Genomic DNA, 22860 nt, shown 5'->3' with positions numbered 1-22860 from the left:
ACTTGACTAATTTCAACTTCCTTTGTCCCCACCAGGGAATTTGATAGGAACTCTTCGGGCTTCAGACAGGGATGAGAAAGGCAGTATTAACTCCCGCCTGTACTTCAACATTGTGGATCAGCACCCCAAAGTCCCTGTAGACAATTTGTTCCGCATTGAATTAGGAACTGGGACAGTTCACCTGCTCAAAGCTGCACTAAACAAACAAGTAGTCTCTAATTACTCTCTGAAGGTGGAAGTGACGGATCCAGGTCAGTATACAAAGCATAAAATTATTACACACACACACAATTCTTGAGAGTTTAGACGGTGCAATGTTTGAGATTTTAAATAGACTTAGGGCTTCTCCACACGAGGCTTTTATCGTGCAGTCACGATTGGTCACTGACAGAGATTTGTGAGTCTTTTACATGACATTGTCAACCTCCAAGGCTTCTCCTGTGCTTTATAACCTTTATTCCAACATTTTTCTTAATGGGGAAAAAGCTGTAATAAAATTTAATTGTGCTCTAAAGCTCTCCAACGGCTGGTGAATTTCCAGAATCCTGCTATATCACAGCGCCATTTAGTGGCTGTATAATGCAGAAAAAGGAAACCCCTGTAAAAACAGCCATGTGTAAAGGAACCAATCTTCATTCCGCAAAGAATCCAGAAGTAGAAGTCCTGATAAAGGTGTGGGATAAAAGCCTGGTGTAGAAAAGTCCTTAATGGGTACATTATAAAGAAGAGCTGTCTGTATAGAGTTACTTTTACTGAGTTTCCTGTTGGGTTTTGTTGTAATCCTTTGTTTCAGAGATACATAGAGATGAATCTGTGCTCACAATGGCCATAATGTATTTATGTAGCACATTGGTACCCCACCCTTTCTTCAGTGAAGCAATGACAGGATACCTAGTTGTGTTACCCTGCTTTATCCTCTCAACTACCCTATGAGGTAGGTTAGGTTGAGAAATATTTGATTGCTTCAAGCTCATCCAATGAGCTACATAGCCAGGGGGAGATTCCAACCCAGATCTCCCTGCTCCAACTTTAAGATGGCCATCTGCTCTACTCTACTTTTCAGAGGGAGCATCTTCTCGACAATATCTGATGGAATAATAAATCATGCACTTGTGCATTAAGCCTGCACAGGATAGAAGGGCCATGTTTGCATAGCAGATTGACTTGCTTCTAGGAAAGGAAGGGCCACCACTGCACAAGACAGAGACAGAGGGCTCATCTACACCAAGCAAGATACTCCACTATGAAAGTGGTATATAAAAGGCAGGAGCCACACTAAGCAGCATATAGCAGTATGAAAGCAATATATAGTGTGGCTCAATGGGCCCCAACAGTTGTCAGTGCACTTCAATACCGCTATAAAGCAGTAGTGTGGCTCCTCCCTTTTATATACCACTTTCATTGTGGAATATCCTGCTTGGTGTAGATGAGCCCAGAGAGAGAAAGAGAGAGAGGACCTCAAATGAGATGTTCAGATAGCACGGAACAGCCTTCTCCATCCTGGTGCCACCAGATGTGTTGGGCTGCAACTAGTGGCAAGTGGCCATGCTAGCTGGGAATTATAGGAGTTGCAGCCCAAAATATCTGAAAAGCACCAGGTTGCGAGAAGCTATCGTTGGAGATTGATCTTAAGGGGATTCACATGACCCCTCCACTCACATTGAAAGAATGTGTGAGGGGGCCAATGGGACCACTCAGGCTAGCCCCTCCCCAGCTGATGACATAACCAGCGGCCACACTTTCCAACGTCCTTGTGTTCAAAGTGCATCAGAAGGGACTGTATGCCTGTTTTGATGGGACGCAATGCGTAGAACTCCTCCACACAAGGGGAAGACCTGTTCCAATCAAGTTCCCCCTTGCACGGAGAAGCACTACGAGTGTCATCACACAGAGGAAAATCATGTTTGCTTACCGTCGCTTCTCCACCCGTGGTTTTGTCCCTCATTACTTCCTCTTTTGAAAGAGGAAGTAAACAACTTGCACGTGGTCCATTCAGTGGGCTGGTTTGATCCCACTGCTTCTCCTGCACACAGCAGGAGATAGAGGTAACTTCTATCTTTAAAATAAGTCAGATTTACTGGGGTGTTTTTTTTTGTGGTGTGAAGAAGGGTAGAAGGGGTGTGTGGTGTGGGGGAGGCAGACAACGTTGTGAGAAGGACCTGTGAAAATCCGTGAGTGCCCAGAAACGAGTGTGCAATTAAACGCTCATCTGATGGAACTCTATGTACATCAGTAGGTATGTAGAGATGCTGAATGTGTGGTCAGTGGGGGCATGTTGGTGGCAGGGGTGGGGCTAGCCTGCATACCCCATGACCCCCCTCACACATTCTTTCAACTGGTGGGAAGGGGGTGGTAGTGTGAATCCCCTATTAGCTATACTTGAATAGATTGAGTCAAAGTCATACAAGATGTGTCATTTCTCATATCTTTGAATCCCATAAGTGGGACTGTGATTATCCTCCTGATTTTCAGAAACACTCAGGTGGTTGTGGATTGTGGGGGGTATCTATATTGAATTGTAGAAGTGGGGTGTGGCGTTACACCTCACTAGTCAATTCCCAAAGGTATGCCTGCAGTTTGTAAGTCTGTGGTTTGTAGAATGTTGGCCTGAGTGGGCGGAGTTAGAATGTCTTGGGAGGGGGGAGGAGTGATATATAAGGGAAGGACTGAGGGGATTGTGAGTTCTTTCCAGGGAGACTTGTTAGGGACTCTTAGAGTCTGTAGTGCTCTCTGTATTTATGGTACTTAAGTTTTGGGAAATTTGAGAGTCAGTGTAGTGAGTGGTGTCTTTAGAGTGTGGTGTGCACATAGTGGAAGTATATTAATCAATACTGAGAATAAAGAAAGTTCAAGAGTGATTGTGTGAGAGAAAGGAAAGCGCGAATGTGAGAGTGACAGGATTGTATGGAAGGTTTCAAAAAGGTTTTTAAATGTTGTTATTTGAAACAAAACTTATGAACTTTTAAAAATAAATTATGATTGTTTGTTTTAAAACTACCACAAAAATCCCACGTGTCTGTTTGGCGTTTATCATCTTAAGTTTACACATTCAGCACCTACTCTGACAATCATTCACCTAAGCAGATATAACTCACAGCACATTATTATATATATTAAAATCCATTCTCCATTTTAAACCCCTTTCTCCACATAGTTTGGAGGAAGGTGGGCTTTATCCCTTGCCTCAGGCGTATCAAGCGGTGGTGCTTGGCTTGAGCAGAGAGTAGCCTCGGCCGGGTCTGTTGTTCAGAGCCTGTGTTGCCCCATAATAAGTGGTGGCAGACGTGAGGTCTGGTGTTCAGAGCCTGTGTCGTGGCATGGGGTATCTGCATTGGATTGCGGGGGGAGTGGTATCTGAATTTTATTGCATTTTTTTTACCCATATTGGATTATTACATACAATACCTCACACCAGCACCTGCCACAGTCCAGATTGCTCTTGCCAGAGGGCTGAACTGATTGCTTTACAAAGGGCTTTGAAATTAGGGCTGAGGGCCGCAGTTTGCCCACTCCTGCTTTATGACATTTAAATCATGTTTGAAAGGTTTGAGAATCACCATTCTGTTTAGAATCGCTCACATCTGATCCGGTTGCATTCTTTTTCCTGTAGTATTCCGAACAGTGTGTGATGTACAAATAAGTGTCATTGATATCAATGATCGGATTCCAATCTTTGAAAAATCAGATGTAAGTATTCTTTTAACTTTTTTTTTTTTTTTTTGCTTTTACACTAGCTAGTTATTATGACTCTTACCAGTAGGAGTGACCTTAAAACTTTCCCCACATCCACCCTTATTTTCCTCCTCCTTCTCCTTTGTTCCCTGCTCTTTCCTCACAGTGATTTGAATGGGATTTGTGGGCAGGACTCCCAACCCTCAAATGCCTTCTTCTTTTCTCACTCGGATGGCTGCCCAGCAAAATTGCCCCTTGCAACTGCTGTCACTGAAGATAGAGCAGCCAATGAAACAAAGAGGACAGATACATGGGGGTCAGCGGTGGCAAAGGACTGCTTTGCTCGGGGGCACTGTGCAAGAGAGAGAAAAGAAGAGAGAATTGGGGGCGAATGGTGTCCGTCGCCAGTTGGCGTGCTGAAAGCATGAGCAAAGGAGGAGGAGGAAGCTGAAGGTCGCTCCCCGGCCCAATCTTTCTCTTCCTCCTTCTGCTCTGTGACCACTTTTGACTGCGCAGGTATGGCGGAGCGGAGCTCTGAATTTGAAAACCTCCATTGCTGTGCACCACCAAAAGTGCACATTCTGTCAGCTGAGTCAAAAAACGAAAAACTTGCTCATCACTTGCTCATCCCTCCCACTTCTAATGCAATCCAAGTTCTACAAAGCATTAGAGCAGTACGACAATGGAACCAGTTACCTAGGGAGGTTGTGGTCTCTCCCACACTAGAGGCTTTCAAGATGCAGCTGGACAACCATCTGTCAGGGATGCTTTAGGGTGGATTCCTGCATTGAGCAGGGGGTTGGACTCAATGGCCTTATAGGCCCCTCCAAACTCTATTCTATGATTCTATAACATGTGACACAAACTTGCATCACAAAGGGACACAACTACGTTCATGTGACCTTTCAGTCTCCTCCTATGCAATTTTGTGTCGCCCTCGATTGTGTTATAAACTTGGTGGATATTGCGCTGTATTCATTAGCTTGTGCCTCCATGGAAATTATTGCATTTTGAAGGTATACTGCCACAATGCTGACTCATACCCAGAAGGGGTTCTGGCATAGATTCCTCCCTCTTCCCTACCATAGCATTTAGGACTGCTAGCCACATGATGCAGCCTTTGGTAGTATTCCCACACACCACACCATTGGCTGAGATGGGGAAACTCACAGCATGATGATGCTCTATATTACATGGCAGGTATGAGGTGTTAAGGCAGAGAAGGGGAGAGCTAATCGCAGGTGTGCCATTTTAAGTGGCATCGCCCTGGCAGATATAACATGTAGCTCAGGTCTGAATAGAGGCTGATTCAAACTTCCCACTTCTTCAGACTAACTGATAATCCCAGTCAGCTGTTGGATGTTTAAGCACATGCAGCTGCACATGTACACATGGCCATTGCTAGAATTAAAGCTAGTACCTATTCCGTGCATATAAAATACTGGTTTTAATGCTGAGAAAGCAGGAATGCATATTGGAATAATTCACGATAATAGATGCTGACTGCAGAAGCTGCACATGGCATTTACTAAGGCAAGTAAGCAGTGGTGCAGCTAAATACTTTTAGGCCCTGGACTTGATGGTTTTCCAGGTTGGGGTGGTGATGACTTTAGACAGCCATGTGTATACTCCAGTGGTGAAGCACACTATTAACATGTACCTTTTCCCACACGGCATGCTTTTCCTGCTACTGCATGCTTTACAATTGCTTCTACATTCCTGACATGCGGTGATCAGCATCAGCCCTGGTGGGCTATGGAGGCACACGCATGCTGACCCACATGCTGGCATCAGGCCTGGATGCCTCTGCCCACTTCATCTCCCACACTCAGGACTCTCCTGGGGTCCACCCGTAGGTGCACCACTGCAAGTAATGCAAAAATAGGCCTGGGTGGACATTTTCTTAAGCTCTCTGATCAATGCAGCAACAATTGATGATCATACTGAGCTGCTATGTACAAATATCTCAAGTCACCAAATAGACAGGAATGACTCCATGTCCTTTTAAATGCACAATTCTTTAATTTCTTTCTTTAATTTCATTTCTTCTTTCTCTTTTTTAGTATGGCACGGTGGTTCTTCAAGAAGACGATCCAGTAGGAACAATAATAATGGAAATTCAAGCCACAGATGCTGATCACCCATTCACTGGAAGCTCTGAAATTGTGTATATAATCAAAAAAGGAGACCCAGATAATACTTTTTCAATAGTGACAGATCTGAAAACAAACAAAGGATATGTTACCATTAGTAAGGTGAGTAAATGTTCCTTTTATTGATAAATCACAAGCAAAAAGGCTTAATGAACATTAGGAGCCTCTATGACAAGGCAGTCAAATGGCTAAGACCTGGGTCACATGAGTTGGAGGGGCCATAGCTCACTGGAAGTGAATCAGCTTTGCATGCAGAAGGTCCCAGGTTCAATCCCTGGCATCTCCAGGTAGGACTGGAAAAATTCTTGCCTGGGATACCACTCTCAATTAGCGCTGACTGTGGAGCTTCATCCCACATAACCTGCTTCCTTCGGATTATCCCCGTAGCACTAAGCTTTCGCGCTGGTGGTTGTTTTTGCTACCGGGCGACAGCGATCCTTTGCATACCAGGAAGTGAGTTTAAGGGGGGAAATGTACAAAAATCATAAAAAATCAACGGATGAACCAATTCAATTCAAATTTGGTATGCTTAAAGCTCTCCCTACTATCTATTACTGTGCCAATTTGGGTGTCTTTATCTTTAAAGCTAACACAGATGTAAGCATTTCTTTAAAATCCTGCTCCTGCACCCCAGCAGCGGCTTGGAAGATACGCTCAACAAGAAGGGGCTAAATATGGCGAATCCTTTTGCTTTATAGCACAATTAAGGCAGGATGCATGGGGGTACTTCACAATCAAAGCAGATTATAAGGTGGAAAACTTCTGAGTCCTTTGCATGCAATTCGCAGTGATCGCACAGTATAACGCTGGTGTGATAAAGCTCTATGCTGGGCTAGATGGACCAACAGTCTGACTTGATGTAAGGCAGCTTCTTGTGTTCCTAGTTGTACAAACCTGGCTGCCCACTGAGGTCATCCTTGGCTACACCACCTGTTGAGATTAAGCAGAGAGTGAAAGAAGACTGGGCCTTCTCTGTGGTGGCCTCGCTGACTGTAGAATACTCTCTCCAGAGTTGTGCACCTGGTACCTGTTCTTTTAAAACTTTACAGCACAATTCAATACATTTATGTATAATACATGTATAAATAATTACACCATCTGCTTTGAAAACTCCTCTCTAATCCCTGAAATATGGGGGTTATTTGTGGTTACTCAGTATGGAGTATGGTGGACATTGTTTACTTCCAAAAGGTTTTTAATAAAGTCCCCCACCAAAGACTCCTGAACAAACTTAGCAGTCATGGAATAAGAGGAGAGGTCCTCTTATGGGTCAGTAACTGGTTAAACAACAGAAAGCAGAGAGTAAGAATAAATGGTAAATTCTTCCAATGGAGAGAAGTAAATAGTGGGGTCTCACAGGGATCAGTATTGGGACCAATTCTTTTTAACTCGTTCATAAATGATCTGGAATTAGGAGTAGTGAGCAGTGAAGTGGCCAAGTTTGCCAATGACACCAAATCATTTAAGGCTGTTAAAACAAAAAGGGATTGTGAAGACTAAAATGATCAAGGGGCTGGAGCATCACCCCTATGAGGGAAGGTTACAACAGCTGGGATTGTTTAGCTTGGAAAAAAGGAGGCTAAGAGGAGACCTGATAGCGGTGTACAAAATTATGCATGGTATGGAGAATGTGGGTAGGAGACATTTTTCTCCCCCTCTCAAAATACTAGAACCCGGGGTCATCCCATGGAGCTGGTTGGTGGGAGATTCAGGACAAATAAAAGGAAGTACTTCTTCACACAGCACATAGTTAAACTATGGAATTCACTACCACAAGATGTAGTGATGGCCATCAATTTGGATGGCTTTAAAAAGGGATTGGATAAATTTGTGGAGGAAAAGGCTATCAATGGCTACTAGCCCTGGTGGCTATGTGTTACCTCCAGAATCTGAGGCAGTCAGCCTTTGTGCACCAGTTGCTGGGGAACAAGGGTGGGAGGGTGCTGTTGCATTGTGTCCTGCTTTGTTGGTCCCTGACGGACAGCTGGTTGGCCACTGTATAAACAGAGTGCTGGACTAGATGGGCCCTTGGTCTGATCCAGCAGGACACTTCTTATTTTTTTCTTAAATAAGTTAATAAGGCAGGGATACAGGTCTTAATTTGTGCCAATGCTCAAGATCAGCCACCTCCACATGTTTTCCAGTACTTATCTGTAGGATGGTATTAATAATGATGCCTCTTAGGATGTACAGAGTGATTTTGCTGCGTAACCACAAATAACCCCCCTATTTCAGGGATTAGAGAGGAGTTTTCAAAGCAGAGGGTTTTAATTATTTAGGCTATTTACACATCTCTCTGGCAAGAGGAAATGCATCAGAGAAAAGGGGCCAATGATCTGCATAAAAAATTCAGATCCTAATTTATATGTATGGAGGCATATTTAAAAATGATGACTGTGATTTAAATAGAAATACGTCTCTCCATTGCGTGGGAGCCTGTGACCAGTTGACGTGTGTGCCTGTTATTCCTGACGCAGCCTTTTCCCCTTCCTGCTTTCCTAGCCTCTTGATTTTGAAACAACGCCTGTATATAACCTAACAATCAATGCCACAAACCCCGAACCTCTCGTGGCTGGAGTACATTATAATTCAAGCTCTGTGGCCTACTTGAGTGTGAAGGTTAGAGATGTGGACGAAGCTCCAGTCTTCAACAGAACCACTTATAGCGTGGATAGGCATGAAAATGTTAGTGTTGGTAATTTGGTGATGACAGCGATGGCCTTTGATCCTGAGGGAGACCAGATAAGGTAAAAATGACATTTGTTTATATATTACATTCCTATATAGCCCCAGTGGAGGGTGGTGGCTCCAATTTTGTGGGAAAATTGCAAATCCATTTTGGGTTTCAGTCAGGACCAGCCAGAACTCTAAGTGAGCTATCCAAGATGCTGAATCAATTTTAGGGATAGAGTTCAGCACCTTGGATATCTCCTTTAGCATTCAGGCTGGTTCTGACTAAAGCCCAGAATGGATTCACAGCCACACTGAAATCAGCGCCACCAGCCTCCACTGTAGTGACACCCACCTACCCACCCACACCCAAACTTAATCAGCATCAAACTAGACTTAATCAAAGCTTTGGATTCTTGTGCTCTTTTCTGTAAAACAGCAGCCATGGGGTGTGGACAATCAAGTTATTATTATTATTATTATTTAAAACCCTTTCTATTTTCAGAACTTCTTGTGGCTGGAAATTGTTTGTCCCTGAAAATTGCTAATCTTGTATCATGTCGTCAAAGATACCAAAGATACTTGACCAATTTACTTCTCTCTCCCTCCCATTACCTTCTGTCTCATTGACCTAGCTCACATTAATTAACCCACAATTTGTGTTGACGTGTGAAGTGCACAGGCCATTTCCAGTTTGAATTAACAACCTACAATTGCCCTGTTCATAAGCTGTTAGTGTGACATCCAAACCCAAACACTGTAGGTTGTTTATATGTTAAACAACCCAGAGTTAGCCCATGGTTTGTTTTGGGTTAACTCTGAGTTGTTTAACTTCTAACCAGAGTTTGTTTGTTTGTTTATTTATTTATTTATTTATTTATTACATTTTTATACCGCCCAATTGCTGAAGCTCTCTATTTGGGTTTGGATATCATCCTAACAACCTATGTAGGTTGTATATTCAAAATGGAAATCGCTTGCTCATGCACTCCATGCATTCCTGCATATCATAGGTGAATTTACCCATGATTGGTTGTTGTGATGCCTCATTCTCTCAAAATTTTAACTGCAAACTGCTTCAAACTATTGCTTTATCCCTTCCTACTAGCTTGACAGTGTCATGTCCAAAACTGATGGGTATGACATTCCAAAAGTTGGAGGTATATGCTCAACTATCAGGAAGATTGGCTGTAATGATTAGTTTCCACTGATGAAATATCAACCAATCATCCTGGTCTATTAGCAAGCTATCAGCCTCACAATGGATAATCCCCCACCATCTGTAAGCACCAAGAAAGGAGCAAGCACCCTTCCCCTCCTGTGGTTGATCCAAATGTCCAGATCAGACATAGGCCTCTTCGGAATGCACCCTCCTCTATGCAAATTCTGTAAGGTGGTTTGCGGGGGCAGTTTAAGCTTTCTGAACTATCTACTTGGAGGAGCTAGAAAGCGGAGCAGCTGCCACACAGATTGACGTGGCATCGGGAAAGCGACTGGGAGGGTCGGTATGTAATGATGTACTGTCCCTCACAGGGACATTTTCCTCACAGGGGAAAAAGATAGCTGCCCCCATTTGGTATTGAGGGGTAGCCATATATATTTTTCTATACAGTGTCCCTTTGAGGGATGGTATGTTATCATGTACTGTCTCTCCCAGGGGTGGGTTTGGGCCCATTTCAACCCGTGTGGAAGCTGTTGCACTTTCTAGCAACTCCAAGCAACTAGTTCTTGTACAGGAGTCATTGGGGATGGTGGTGGATGGTCCTCAGACCATCTCATAAAATGTAAGTACTTTTTAAATTTGAAAATAATTTTGTGCAGATTTTTGTTTAATCAAGACGTGCACATGAAAGCAAGGGCAGTTAGGAGTATGCGTATGAAGTTGACACAGCCCACAGTTAGGCCAGTCCATCCCTAGTGGTGATGGGAATGAGTGAATGGGACCGTGGGGTTAGATGGCAGTACTGGTGGCAGCATACAGATACAGGGACATAAGACTCCACCCCCACCCCCTGGGCTTTATTAAAAAGCTGATTTCTAATGCCTTGATCTTTTTCTTGCAAAGGTACGCGCTGAAGGACAACCACAGGAACTGGTTGCGTATTGACCCCTTGAACGGCACGATATATACTGCTGCCCCCTTGGATCGAGAAACTGAACACGCCTACATGGTGCAAATTGTGGCAACTGAGCAAAGTAAGCAAAGAAAACACAGCACCCAGGGCCAGCTCAAGGTTTGAGGGCAGGCAGGGCAAAATGCCTTCAGATGGCCCCCCTCCGACATGGGTGCCCAGCCTGCCCCTCCCATGTTGGTGGTCGTGAGAGACCACTCCAAGCCAACTTATAAAATTTCCCACAATGCTCCAGATTGATGTTATGCTGCCTCCTTTGGACAATTTGGAATGGCAAATTGCAGCAGCCTAGAATAAGGGGCACAGGGCAAGCGTCAGGGCTGGTGGGTTCTACCAGGGTGTAGAGGGCCCAGCAGCTGCCTGCAAGTGCCTGGTGATGGCACCAAGCCTATTTCACCTATTATTGTTATCATCATCATCATCATCATCATCATTATTAATTTCTGCACAACAATTCACAAAATATACAAACATTATACACATTGCATAATAGCATAATACAGCATTATGATAAAACACAGTCTAACAAATTTTAAGACATGACATTTAAAACAATTTAAATAGCTGAAATACTTTCAATAAACAATTTCAATAACAGACCTGTTCAAGCCAGATGACGTAAGTGCTCCATCAGATACCTGGGAGTAGAAGGTGGCTTTAATCTAGGTGCTGAAAAGATGACAGTGTCTGTGCCAGGCGGGCCATAAGGAGAGGCACCACCGAGAAGGCCCTCTCTCTTGTTGCCACCAGCTGAGCCTTCCTTGGAGGTGGCACTTGAAGGGAGGCCTCAGGCGCTGATCGGAGTGTTAGGGTACATTCAGGTCGGGAGAGGTGCTCCATCAGGTATTGTGCTCCCAAGCTGTGTAAGGCTTTATACTTTAAAAGCAGCACCTTGAATTGGGCTCAGAAACATAACAGGCAGCCAAACATACAGCAGGCCTATGTAGATCTCTACCTATGTAGGTATTTGGGTTTTTATAATTCTCAAAATGGAGAACCTTCACACCTTGAGAGAAATGGCAGGATATAAATAATAATAATAATAATAATAATAATAATAATAATAATAATAATAATTTAAATTAAATAAAAGTTGACATGTAGCATATAGGGGGGACTATAGATTTATTTATTTATTTATTTATTTATTTATTACATTTTTATACCGCCCAATAGCTGAAACTCTCTGGGCGGTTCACAAAAATTAAAACCATAATAAAACAACCAACAGGTTAAAAGCACAAATACAAAATACAGTATAAAAAGCACAACCAGGATAAAACCACGCAGCAAAATTGATATAAGATTAAAATACAGAGTTTGAACAGTAAAATTTAAATTTAAGTTAAAATTAAGTGTTAAAATACTGAGAGAATAAAAAGGTCTTCAGCTGGCGAAGAAAGGAGTACAGTGTAGGCGCCAGGCGGACCTCTCTGGGGAGCTCATTCCACAACCGGGGTGCCACAGCGGAGAAAGCCCTCCTCCTAGTAGCCACCTGCCTCACTTCCTTTGGCAGGGGCTCACGGAGAAGGGCCCCTGTAGATGATCTTAAGGTCCGGGTAGGTACATATGGGAGGAGGCGTTCCTTCAAATAACTTGGCCCCAAACCGTTTAGGGCTTTAAATGTCAATACCAGCACTTTGAATCGGGCCCGGACCTGGACTGGCAGCCAATGAAGTTGTAAAAGGACTGGCGTAATGTGATCTCGTCAGCCAGTCCCTGTTAGTAAACGGGCTGCCCTGTTTTGTACCAGCTGAAGCTTCCGGACCGTTTTCAAAGGCAGCCCCACGTATAACGCATTGCAGTAATCCAAAAGAGAGGTTATCAGAGCATGGATAACTGTAGCTAGGCTATCTCTGTCCAGACAAGGGCGTAGTTGGTATATCAACCTAAGCTGATAAAAGGTGGATGAGTCCAAATCCCCATCTCTTCCTTTCCTCCCCTCAATGCCAACTAGTGATCCCTTCGATATTATTTTCAAGGCAGAGAAGCTGTCCCAAACTGCAGTCTTATACAGAACAAAAATGACTGCTGCACCCAAGCGCAGCCACTGTGATCCCACAAACTTTTGGCATGCAGAATACCTCCCTTAGTTGTATAGTCTGCCCGTAGCTCCGTTATCCTCCATTGTGTCAACCGGGCAGACCATCCAACTGTAAGTGCTCAGGAATAAGAGGTGACAAGTCGTGGAAGATCATTTTGTGCTCTGTTTCAATCAACAGCTAGGGCAGCTCAGAGCTCCACAGCTAAGCTGATACTGAACGTGAAAGATGTGAACGATAACCCTCCAAGGCTAGCAATGGATTTTGTATTCTTCTGCCATCCTCTCCAAGGAAACGAAACAGCCAAGCTTGAAGTCACTGATCCGGATGTGTATTCATTTATTCCAAAATTCACTTATTCCCTCATGGGTGGGAACACAATACAGAACAACTGGAATGTTTCTAAACTTGACGGTAAGTTTTTGATGTAATCTCCAGACAGAGCTATCCATTTTGTGATGCAGCTCTATAGTCTTCTTACCTTTGGGTATTTTTTATTTCTCTATTTACTCCTCCTTTATAGCAGGCGTGCATAACCTCATGTCCTTGGGCCAAATTTGGCCCATCTAGGATCCCAGTCTGGACTTCCTACAGTTGTTCCAAATTAAGTATTAAACAGAAGCTTACATTTCTTCCATTCAATTTTTATTATAATTACTATGATACTACTACTAATAATAATATTTATTTATTTATTTATTTATTTCTATACTGTCCCAATAGCCGAAGCATTTTGGATGGTTCACAACAATTCACAAACTCACAAACCACAGATACAAGATAATGAAATGCAGCATAAAAATGTCAATATACAACATTTAAAACAATTTAAACAGCTGAAAACAAATTCAATAAAATACTAGACCTGTTAAAGACAGATGATATAAATGTCATATGCCACTAAATGCCTGAGAGTAGAGGGTGGTCATAACCTGGTACTGAAAAAAATGACTGTATTGGCACAAGGTGGGCCTTGGTGGAGAGCTCATTCCATAATTGGGGAGGGGGAGGGGTCACCACTGAGAAGGCCCTCTCCCTTGTTGCCATCTTCCAAGCCTCCTTTGGAGATGGCACTCCGAGGTAGTCCTTAGAGGTGGATCTGTTGAGTGGAACTTTAAAATATGCTGAAAGATTTATTTATTTAAGAATTTATATGCCTTCTTTCAAAACCAAAAAATAAATAAAATGTGTTCAGAGAATCCCAGTGATTTTATAAGAACATAAGAAAGCCCTGCTGGACCAGACCAAGGGTCCATCTAACACAGCACTCTGTTCACACAGTGGCCAACCACCAGCTGTCCTCTAGGGACCCACAAGCAGGACATGACTGCAACAGCACCCTCCTACCCATGTTCCCCAGCAACTGTATATAGGCATACTGCCTCTGATACTGGAGGCAGCACAGAGCCATCAAGACAAATAGCCATCGATAGCTTTCTCTTTCAGGGATTTATCCAACCCCCTTTCAAAGCCACCCAAATTGGTGGCCATCACTACATCCTGTGGTAGTGAATTCCATAGTTTAACTATGTGCTGTGTAAAGAAGTACTTCTTTTTATCTTTCAAACATCACTTGTTTGTCCATCCCTAGCCACAAGTTGCACACCCCTGATAATGGGCACAACCTAGCTAAAGTCCCACTGATTTCCACTGGAAAGTTAAACATGTCTTTAAATCTCTATTGAAACCAAGGAGACAAGGAATATCTTATCATTTGCTTGGATTACACCCAATGAGTTGAGAGTTGATATCTTTTCCATTATCATCATCATCGCCATTGTCTTCACCATCCTATTTTTCTGTTAAAAATGCACAGTTTATCCATTCACTATTTCTACCCACAGGCAGATATGCTTACATTTCCCCGAAAAACCTTAATCTTGAAGAGAATGTCTATGTTGTACCAATAAAAATTAATGACAATGGACGACCACCTATGGAAGGAGTCGTCTATCTGACAGGTACAGTGAAAATTGCATTCATGCTCTTAACTTTTTTCCTTTTTTTTAAAAACAAAACAAAACACATGTTACGTGGCAGTTTTATTTTCTCTAACTCCTGGAAATGTGCCTTTTGTTTACACAGTGAACCTGTGCAAGTGTGTCGAGCAAAGATGCTTCATAGAAATTGAACGTGAACATCACTTTCCAACAGTGGGCATGGCAATTGGCATTCTGTTTGCCGTATTTGCAGTGATAGGTGAGCGATGATGGTGGTGGTGATTAATTTGCAAGATGCCTTCCTCAACAACAACAAAAGACTCAAGGCAACTTACAACAAAATTAATACACAATTAAAAAAAAAATTAAAACAGCGAAAAAAACTTATCAATAAAATGACAATCCTAAAACAATTCAAATGTCAGTAGCAACCATAGTTCAGCTGATGCATTAAGAAGCCCATTATTATTATTATTATTATTATTATTATTATTATTATTATTATTATTTATTTATATAGCACCATCAATGTACATGGTGCTGTACAGAGTAAAACAATAAAATAGCAAAACCCTGCCGCATAGGCTTACATTCTAATAAAATATCATACACCACTGAATGCCTGGGAGCGGTGGACAGTCTTAACCTAGCACTGAAAAGATGACAGGGGCCAGATCTACACCAAGCAGGATATGACACTTTGAAAACGGTTGGAAAACTGTATGTGGAGTGTGTCGTGGACCCCAACAGTAGTGTAGATCCTGCCAGTGTTGGCACCAGAAAGAACGCGATGGGAAGAGGGATGGGTTAAATGGGATTGTTATTAATGGCCTTGACTTCTAGGGGTTGTACTAGCAGCCCCCACCCAATTGTCCCTTTATACATTAGCTAATAATTGTCGGATGGATAAGGTAGCAGCAGCGGAGTATCCAAAGTTAAGATACTACTACAGTGAAGAATACTAGCAACCAAGAAGAGGACATACCTACTGGGTATGCCTTGCTCTAATTCTACTTTCTTAACTCATCCTTACATATTATTTTACTATTATTAAATACATTTTTTAAAAAAACTCATCCATCCTCCAAGAAGCTCAAGGTTGAGTATGTACCTGTTCCCTCTTTTAAGCCCACAACAACCCCTTGAGAAAGGTTAGGGCAGGGGTAGGCAGATGGTAGATTGAAATGAATTAATAGTTTCCAGGGTGATTTGCAGTAGATGATTTGCACTAGATCAGCAGGAGTTTTTGACTCCCATCTCTATGTGTATCTATGTTAAATCCCTCTTTAAAGGAGATAAAAAAGAAGAAAGTTTAGGAAAGCTTCCTTGCCTGCTTGCTTGGAGAGTACTCCTGCTTACCATTAGTAACCAGGCACATGCTTATATGCAAGCTTGCCTTACCATTTTGCTACTTGGAGTAGTCACACATCTTTTTGGCAAGCAGAAGAGCTTGCCAGCACAGCTGATAATGCAAGGTCAGGTAAGAGCAGCCTCCCCCAACCTGGTGGCCCCCAGATGTGTTGGGCTACAACTCCCAGCACCCCCTGTCAGCCATGCTCTCTGTGGGAGTTGTAGTCCAACATATCTGTATGGCACCAGGTTAGGGAAGGCTATAGAAGAGAAACACAAGAGGAGCTTCCTTATACCAAGTCAGATCATTGGTTAATCCAGCTCAGTATTGTCTACACTATATTAAAGGGGGCGGGGGAAAGCATCCTTACCAGGCTTTTTTACTCTGGTCTTTCCGTGTTCACTAAAGGCTCCTTTAGATGGTGACCAATGGTGACCATGTGATTTTGAATTGAAAACTCCCCCTCTGGGCAATGCTGTTCTGTTAAATGAAATAGCACCATCTAGTAGTGGAATTATAGCGCTATGCTGAATTTACATGCTGGGGAAATCCTGCGATAATTTAAATACTGTATTATCTCCTTTTGTAAAAAAAAAAGGGGGGGGAATTGAAATTTCCAGGGGAAAGTGTGGGAGACATCCTGGAGGTTGACAACGTCATGTAAAGGACCATGAGTAGCCAATCATGAGTTTGCAATAAATCACTCATATAGAGAAGCTCCAACTGGCAGCAGCTCTTCGTGGTTTCAAACTGGGTTCTTTTCCCAGCCCATCTGGAGATGCCTGGGATTAAACCTGGGATCTTTTGCATGCACAGGATGTGCTCTAGACCCTTTCCCCACTGGAAATAGTGATTGGCCCCAAGGTTACCCAGTAAAACATTGTGACTGAATAGGACCTAAGACTCCCTTGTATAAGTCCAACAACCTAACCATTATGACATACCGTTTTGAACCTATTGGTTTCCCCTCCAGCAGGGAGAGACACACTTGAGGCTTGAACTGGCAGCTGCATGTGGGATGGAGTGCTCTCATTGGGTGGCTCCACCTGGGAAGATGAGAATTGGGAAAGCAAAGTGTTAACAAAGGAGGTGTTGAAGCAGGAGTGCAGGGGGAAGGCAGTCTGACAAATAGAGGGGAGGGCTCACTGCTTGAAGCTTAAAGGGCAGCATGGCAGGAGCCACAAGACAGGGAAGGAGACATAAATGGAGCTTCCAGATGAGGCTTTTATGGCACCATGGTCCTGCCTCATGCATGGAATTTTAGGGTGGGTGTGTCCATCCAGATGACATCATATTCCACTCGTAACCCTCCCGCGCTTTCCCAATGCTGATTCTTCTATTTTGTCTCACCACAGTAAATCCTGCCTTCCACATGGTAGCACTAGGAGCCCTCCATCTCAAAGCACCCATAGTGATTTACATTGCATTAGAACAAATGTAATATAGTAGAACATTAGCCTTGGACCAGGGACACCAGGGTTCGACTCCCTGCATAGTCATGAAGGTTGTAGATGGCCTCTAGCAAGTCACCATTTCTATGTGGGCTCTCCCACACTAGAGGCCTTCAAGAGGCAGCTGGACAACCATCTGTCAGGGACGCTTTAGCGTGGATTCCTGCATTGAGCAGGGGGTTGGACTAGATGGCCTTGTAGGCCCCTTCCAACTCTGCTATTCTATGATTCTATGCCTAATGTACCCCATTGATTTGTGAGGATAAATGGGATAGAGCTTTAAATAAGATGAGATACAAATGTGGTAAATGGATACAGTTCCACTGCTGTTTCAGCATTCATCAATTACCAGTTCAGAGGATTGCAGAGCTTTGGGGGAGGGGTTCAAAAGTTTAGGGCACACTCCTATGCATGGTTAGGCAGAAAAAAAGTTCGACAACTTTCTGGGAGTTGTAAGACTTTTTCTGTATAAACATGCATGGGATTCCTGCCTAAACATGCATAGTGTATTCAATGAAAATCCCCAATGACAAGCTGATACTTCCTAACCATGGCATTTCCCCACTCTGATTGTTTTTTACATTTCTGTGCCACCCAATAGCAGAAGCTCTCTGGGCTGTTCACAAAATCCTAAGTAACATAATGGCCCTGTTCAGACAACACGCTAAACCAGTGGTTCTTAACCTTTTTTGAGTCATGGACCCCTTTGAAAATCTGGTAAAAGCTATGGACCCCCCTCCCTAGAAAAATGCACATAAGCACATAAACACAACTTTGCATGCAATGACTATACTTTATTTTATTGAAAATTGATTGGACCCCTTGGGGGTCCATGGACCCCAAGTTAAGAACCCCTGCGCTAAACCATGATGGTTAAACATTTTGAGCTCAACATCAGGGCTTAGTGTGTCATGTGAACCGTTCCTAACCATGATGGCTACATAACCATGGTTTAAACATGCTTACTAATCATTTGCTGCAAAAGGGTTAGTGGCGTAACTATGGCTTAGCGTGTTGTCTGAACAAGCCTATTACTTATATTTGTAAACTCCTAACCCAGTCTTCCCCAACCTGGAACCTTCCAGGTGTGTAGTATTACAACTCCCAGCATCACCCGGCCAGCCTGGAGGATGCTGGGAGTTGTAGTATGACACAACTGTAGGGTACCAGATTGGGAAAGACTGCTCTAACTAGTTTCCTCTGGAGTTATTTAATTTGCTCTCCCAATTAGTCCCAACTTTCTACAGTTCAATGGTATTTATTGTGTTTACCCTGAACAAAGCAGAACTTTAATGTTAGACTTCATTGTGCTGTATCTGACAGGCAACAGTTGATAAAACTTAAACAAACTCAACTTGCCATTTCCCCCCCAAAAGAAGACAGAATCCTTGGGGGAATTTTGAAAATAAATTAAACACTGAAGTAGCCAGGATGACTGACTGACTGAGGAATTTGGCCCACAAACATGTAAATAAAAAATAATAATCGTAGCACAGTTCTTTCTGAGTGTTGAACCACAGAAATTGCTGGAAGCAGTCTGAGTTAACTGTGGTTTGGATTTATAGAGGAAAAACAATAGGAAAACACGAATTAAATAAAACAGGCTTAATTTACACAGGGAACAAACAAAAGTTTGGGAGATTACATGACCAAAGAAAGGAAAAGGAAGAACGTCTGTTATGTTTGTGCACAATTCAGAGAACAATTCAGTTCACAATTCAGTATCAGGATGCAACAGCCAGCATGGAGTAACTCTAGACACATGGGCACAGTTCGCACATCATGGCAATCCAGAGTTTAATGAAACCCTGGGTTGCCATGAACAAGCAGCAGAGAGCACCCACCTGCTCCCACTGAGTTAAACAACCCACTGACACCTTTCTTGGCCCCCACCAAAATGCCTTACTCCCCCCAGTTAAAAACAGCAACAACAATTATCACATTTTCTTCCCTGGCTTGTTGGCTGTGATGTCTGAACCTGGGTTGTTAGGGGCAGAACAACCCAGACTTGTAACCCAGGGCTTGGGCTTGAGTTACCAGTCTGGGTTGTTCCTTCTGCAACATCCCACAATTCCAATTTTGGATGTCCCTGGGTTGTTTAGTTCAGTGGTAGCAGCCATGTGGCCAAAAGCCAGAATGTTGCATAGAATGTGAAGGGATAATGATTAAGACACAAATGAACCCTAAATCTGACTGATCGAAAATATATTTACCAGCCCAGGTTATGCTGAACTAGTGCTTCTAGAAGGTGAATGTATATAATATAATGGCTTTCTCTGCATATGTACAATTTACATTGGGTTTTGGATCCTAACGTAGTCCTACTTAGGGAAGACCCATTGAAAATCAATGAGAAGTTAGTCATAACTAACTAACCTCCCATTGCTTTCATTGCGTGCCCTAGTCATTGCGTATGACTGGGGCCACAGCTAAACCTAAGGTTTATCCTGGGATCATCCAGGATTCGCCCCTGCCTGAGCACTGGATCCCCTGTGTGTCACCTAGATGAACAGGTTTGACCCCTGGACGATCCAGGGATAAATCTTAGGTCTAGCTATGGCCTAAGTCTGGATCCAACCCATCGTATTTAAGTTATGAAATATGAATTTTAAATATGCTACTTTCCCAATATTATCTAGCTGTAGTGAAATCACCAGTGAGAGGAAAGAACCATCAGTATATCCAGAGGAACTAAACTCACTGGCCAGTTATAGCTAACTTCATATACTCTGGGATACTAACAATGAAAACAGGCTCTGAAACTCAGCCTGCAGAATCATAGCTTGATTTAAGCACTGAATGTACAACAAACCCATTACTGAGACTGACAGCACAATTGTATGTATGCTTACTTGGACACAAATCCCAATGAGTTCAATGGGGCTCAATCCAAAGGAAGTGGGCATAGGATTGCATTGTTACAGTTGCAATCCTAAACACACTTAATGGGGAGTAAGACCCATTGATCATAGGGGGACTTACTTCAGAGTAAATGTGCATAGGAGTGTACTGCACAAAGTCTGGACTTATATTTTTTATTCTCAAGCATTTAGAAAAGATTGCTCAATCTAAGATTAAACCATCTTATTTTTCATTTTGTTCCATCAGGTCTCATTTTGGGTATTGTGTTTTACCGCCTAAAACGCAAAAAGGAGAATGAACAGAAGGCATCCAGAACTAATGCTCTTAATCCAAATGAACTGAAAAACCTGACGTAATTGTTTTGCCGAAAAATAATAATTCACTGGTTGGTTGGTTTTTTAAATTTTATTTTGTTGTTGTTGCTCTTATCTTGCACCAGCTGAATTTCAGAAGTGTGTGCCACTAATGCACAAACTCCAGGCAGGGTTAGTGGATTTACTTTACTCCAAAGTAAATCCCATTGATTTCAACTGCTAACACGACATGCTGCCCCTTGGTCTGTGCTTAAGAAAAGGGCGCAGAAAGAGGGAAAATCTTTCCAGCCCCCCCTTCTCTCCGTTTCTCTTCCCTCCAAGCACAGACCAAGGGGCAGCAGATCTCATTAGCAGTTGAAATCAATGGGATTTACTTTGGAGTAAAGTAAATCCCTTTAAAGATGCACAGTTTCAGATGTTCAAAGGCATGGAAATGCGATCCTATGTTCCTCCACACTAAAAGACTATAAGATCCAACGGATTTGAGGGAAGAAAGGTAAAAAATCATTAAAAAAATCAACAAATAACCCAATCTGGTTCAGATTCAGCACACTGAAAGCGCTCCTTGCTGTGCCAATTTGGATCTCTTTATCTTTAAAAATGAGGGTGCTGCTGGCAAGGAGGGTGCATTTCCCACATTTCTTTTAAAGTGAAAATGGACGAGTTAAGATGGAGGAAGCAGGAAGAAGAAGGATTTGGATTGGCAATTAAAAACACTCGCTGGAGACAAACCCCCCCCCATTTCTTTCATCAGCAATTCCGCCCCTTGAAAACACACCCACAGAACACCGGATTTAAAACGAGGGATGAAAGTACATTTTGCAGTTTGAGCGATGTGCTTTCGCATGACCGGAAGAACCATACTTTCTGCGCACCAAAATATTTCACTACTTTTGGCTAAGAAGCGCAATTAAAGCAGGATGCATGGGAGTACTTCACAATAAAAGCAGATTATAAACTGGAAAACTTCGGAGTCCCTTGCACACAATTCGCAGTGATTGCACAGTATAACGCTGGTGTGATAAAGCTCTGACTCTGCCTAAATCCAAGAATAGCCTTTGTACAAAAGCTATAGCTGAAAAGAAGCACAAACACATCTCAGGAGTTAGATGGGAGCCTGCAAAGACCTGCCTATGAGATTAGTCACTTTTCCCTTATTCCCATTAGTAAATATTGACTGTTAAAAGACAAACTTCGCTTTTCCTGGGCTCTGTTTGCTCTAAAGATGACTGCATTAGTTTGACACAAACTAAGCTATGAAAATTAAATAACATGTTTATCTGGAACTCCTACAATGTTATACTGGCCCTTTGAGCCTACTGATGGACAAGGTGAAATGTTTGGATGGTTCTCCATTTTTCCTGGTTCTCCATATCCAATCTGTCCTTCCCTGCTTGAACCTCTGCACAAGTGTGAAATTTTGTCAACAGTGGAACTGTGGTGATGCATTTCAATAAGGTTTCTGAGAAGAGGAAAGGAAAGGATTATTATTTTTGCTAGAGGATTTTACATGTGTATGAATTTAATAGATCCATTAAGAGGGGAGAGATTCTAGTAATTAAGCATTCATATAACTCCAGCAAAGGTTCAGAGAAAGTGGATAATTGTTCAGCTTGAGGCACTGGAGAAAAAGAAAATGGATGAATTATTCTACTCACTGTTATTAAAATATTTCTTTTATCCAATAATTATTTTTTTTACAAAATGAAATCAGAATAGAATGTACAATTGGAACCTGCAACAAAATGTTGCAGTTTTGGTTTTTGTGAACCGCCCAGGGAGCTTTGGCTATTGGGCGATATAAAAATGCAATAAATAAAATAAATAATAATAATTATATATATTGCTCATTAACAGGTGTATTCCTGCTCAGGGTTCCAGGCAGCCATTCCTCCAAGCAGGGCATTCAACTCCTCCCCATTGTTTTTTCTCTCCCCGCCCCCAAATGACACTCACCATTCTGTGGCTCAGTCTTTGTTGGGCTGTTTTGGGTCTCTGGTTTTTTGGGGGAAAAAATGTTCTGGTCTCAAGTGGCCCATTTCATTTCACTCTTTTTATGGCTTATATTTCAAACATAAGCACACAAAACAAAATTCAGTCAAATTATAGAGGATGCTTCCAGATGAGGCTTTTTATTATGCAACCTCCCTGCCTAATTCGTGGGATTCTACAGGCAGTCCAGACGCTGTCATTGCCGTCTCCTGTTTTGTAACTTTCCCCGTGTTTTCCTGCTGCCCTCCTACCGGTTCTGGTGATGGAACTGCTTCCATCAG

At 42.6% G+C, this 22860-nt stretch overlaps 1 protein-coding gene across 2 annotated transcripts in view; it reads left to right on the top strand.

Moving 5' to 3' along the window:
* The window catches only part of CDH17 (cadherin 17), a 46132-nt gene extending 23706 nt beyond the window's left edge, over positions 1 to 22426 (top strand). For both annotated transcript variants that reach the window (XM_063130943.1, XM_063130941.1), the window contains 9 exons: positions 36 to 251; positions 3611 to 3687; positions 5736 to 5927; positions 8328 to 8572; positions 10561 to 10691; positions 12850 to 13083; positions 14514 to 14630; positions 14755 to 14868; positions 20520 to 22426. In XM_063130943.1, the coding sequence (XP_062987013.1) occupies positions 36 to 251; positions 3611 to 3687; positions 5736 to 5927; positions 8328 to 8572; positions 10561 to 10691; positions 12850 to 13083; positions 14514 to 14630; positions 14755 to 14868; positions 20520 to 20629 (1436 nt within the window). In that variant the 3' untranslated portion in view covers positions 20630 to 22426. The remainder of the gene's footprint in view (positions 1 to 35; positions 252 to 3610; positions 3688 to 5735; positions 5928 to 8327; positions 8573 to 10560; positions 10692 to 12849; positions 13084 to 14513; positions 14631 to 14754; positions 14869 to 20519) is intronic.
* The last annotated feature ends 434 nt before the right edge of the window (positions 22427 to 22860 follow it).

Source organism: Elgaria multicarinata, chromosome 7 (assembly GCF_023053635.1).
Source record: "Elgaria multicarinata webbii isolate HBS135686 ecotype San Diego chromosome 7, rElgMul1.1.pri, whole genome shotgun sequence".
In the NCBI taxonomy this organism is placed as follows: Eukaryota; Metazoa; Chordata; class Lepidosauria; order Squamata; family Anguidae; genus Elgaria; species Elgaria multicarinata.
This window is presented reverse-complemented; position numbering and strand designations above follow the sequence as displayed.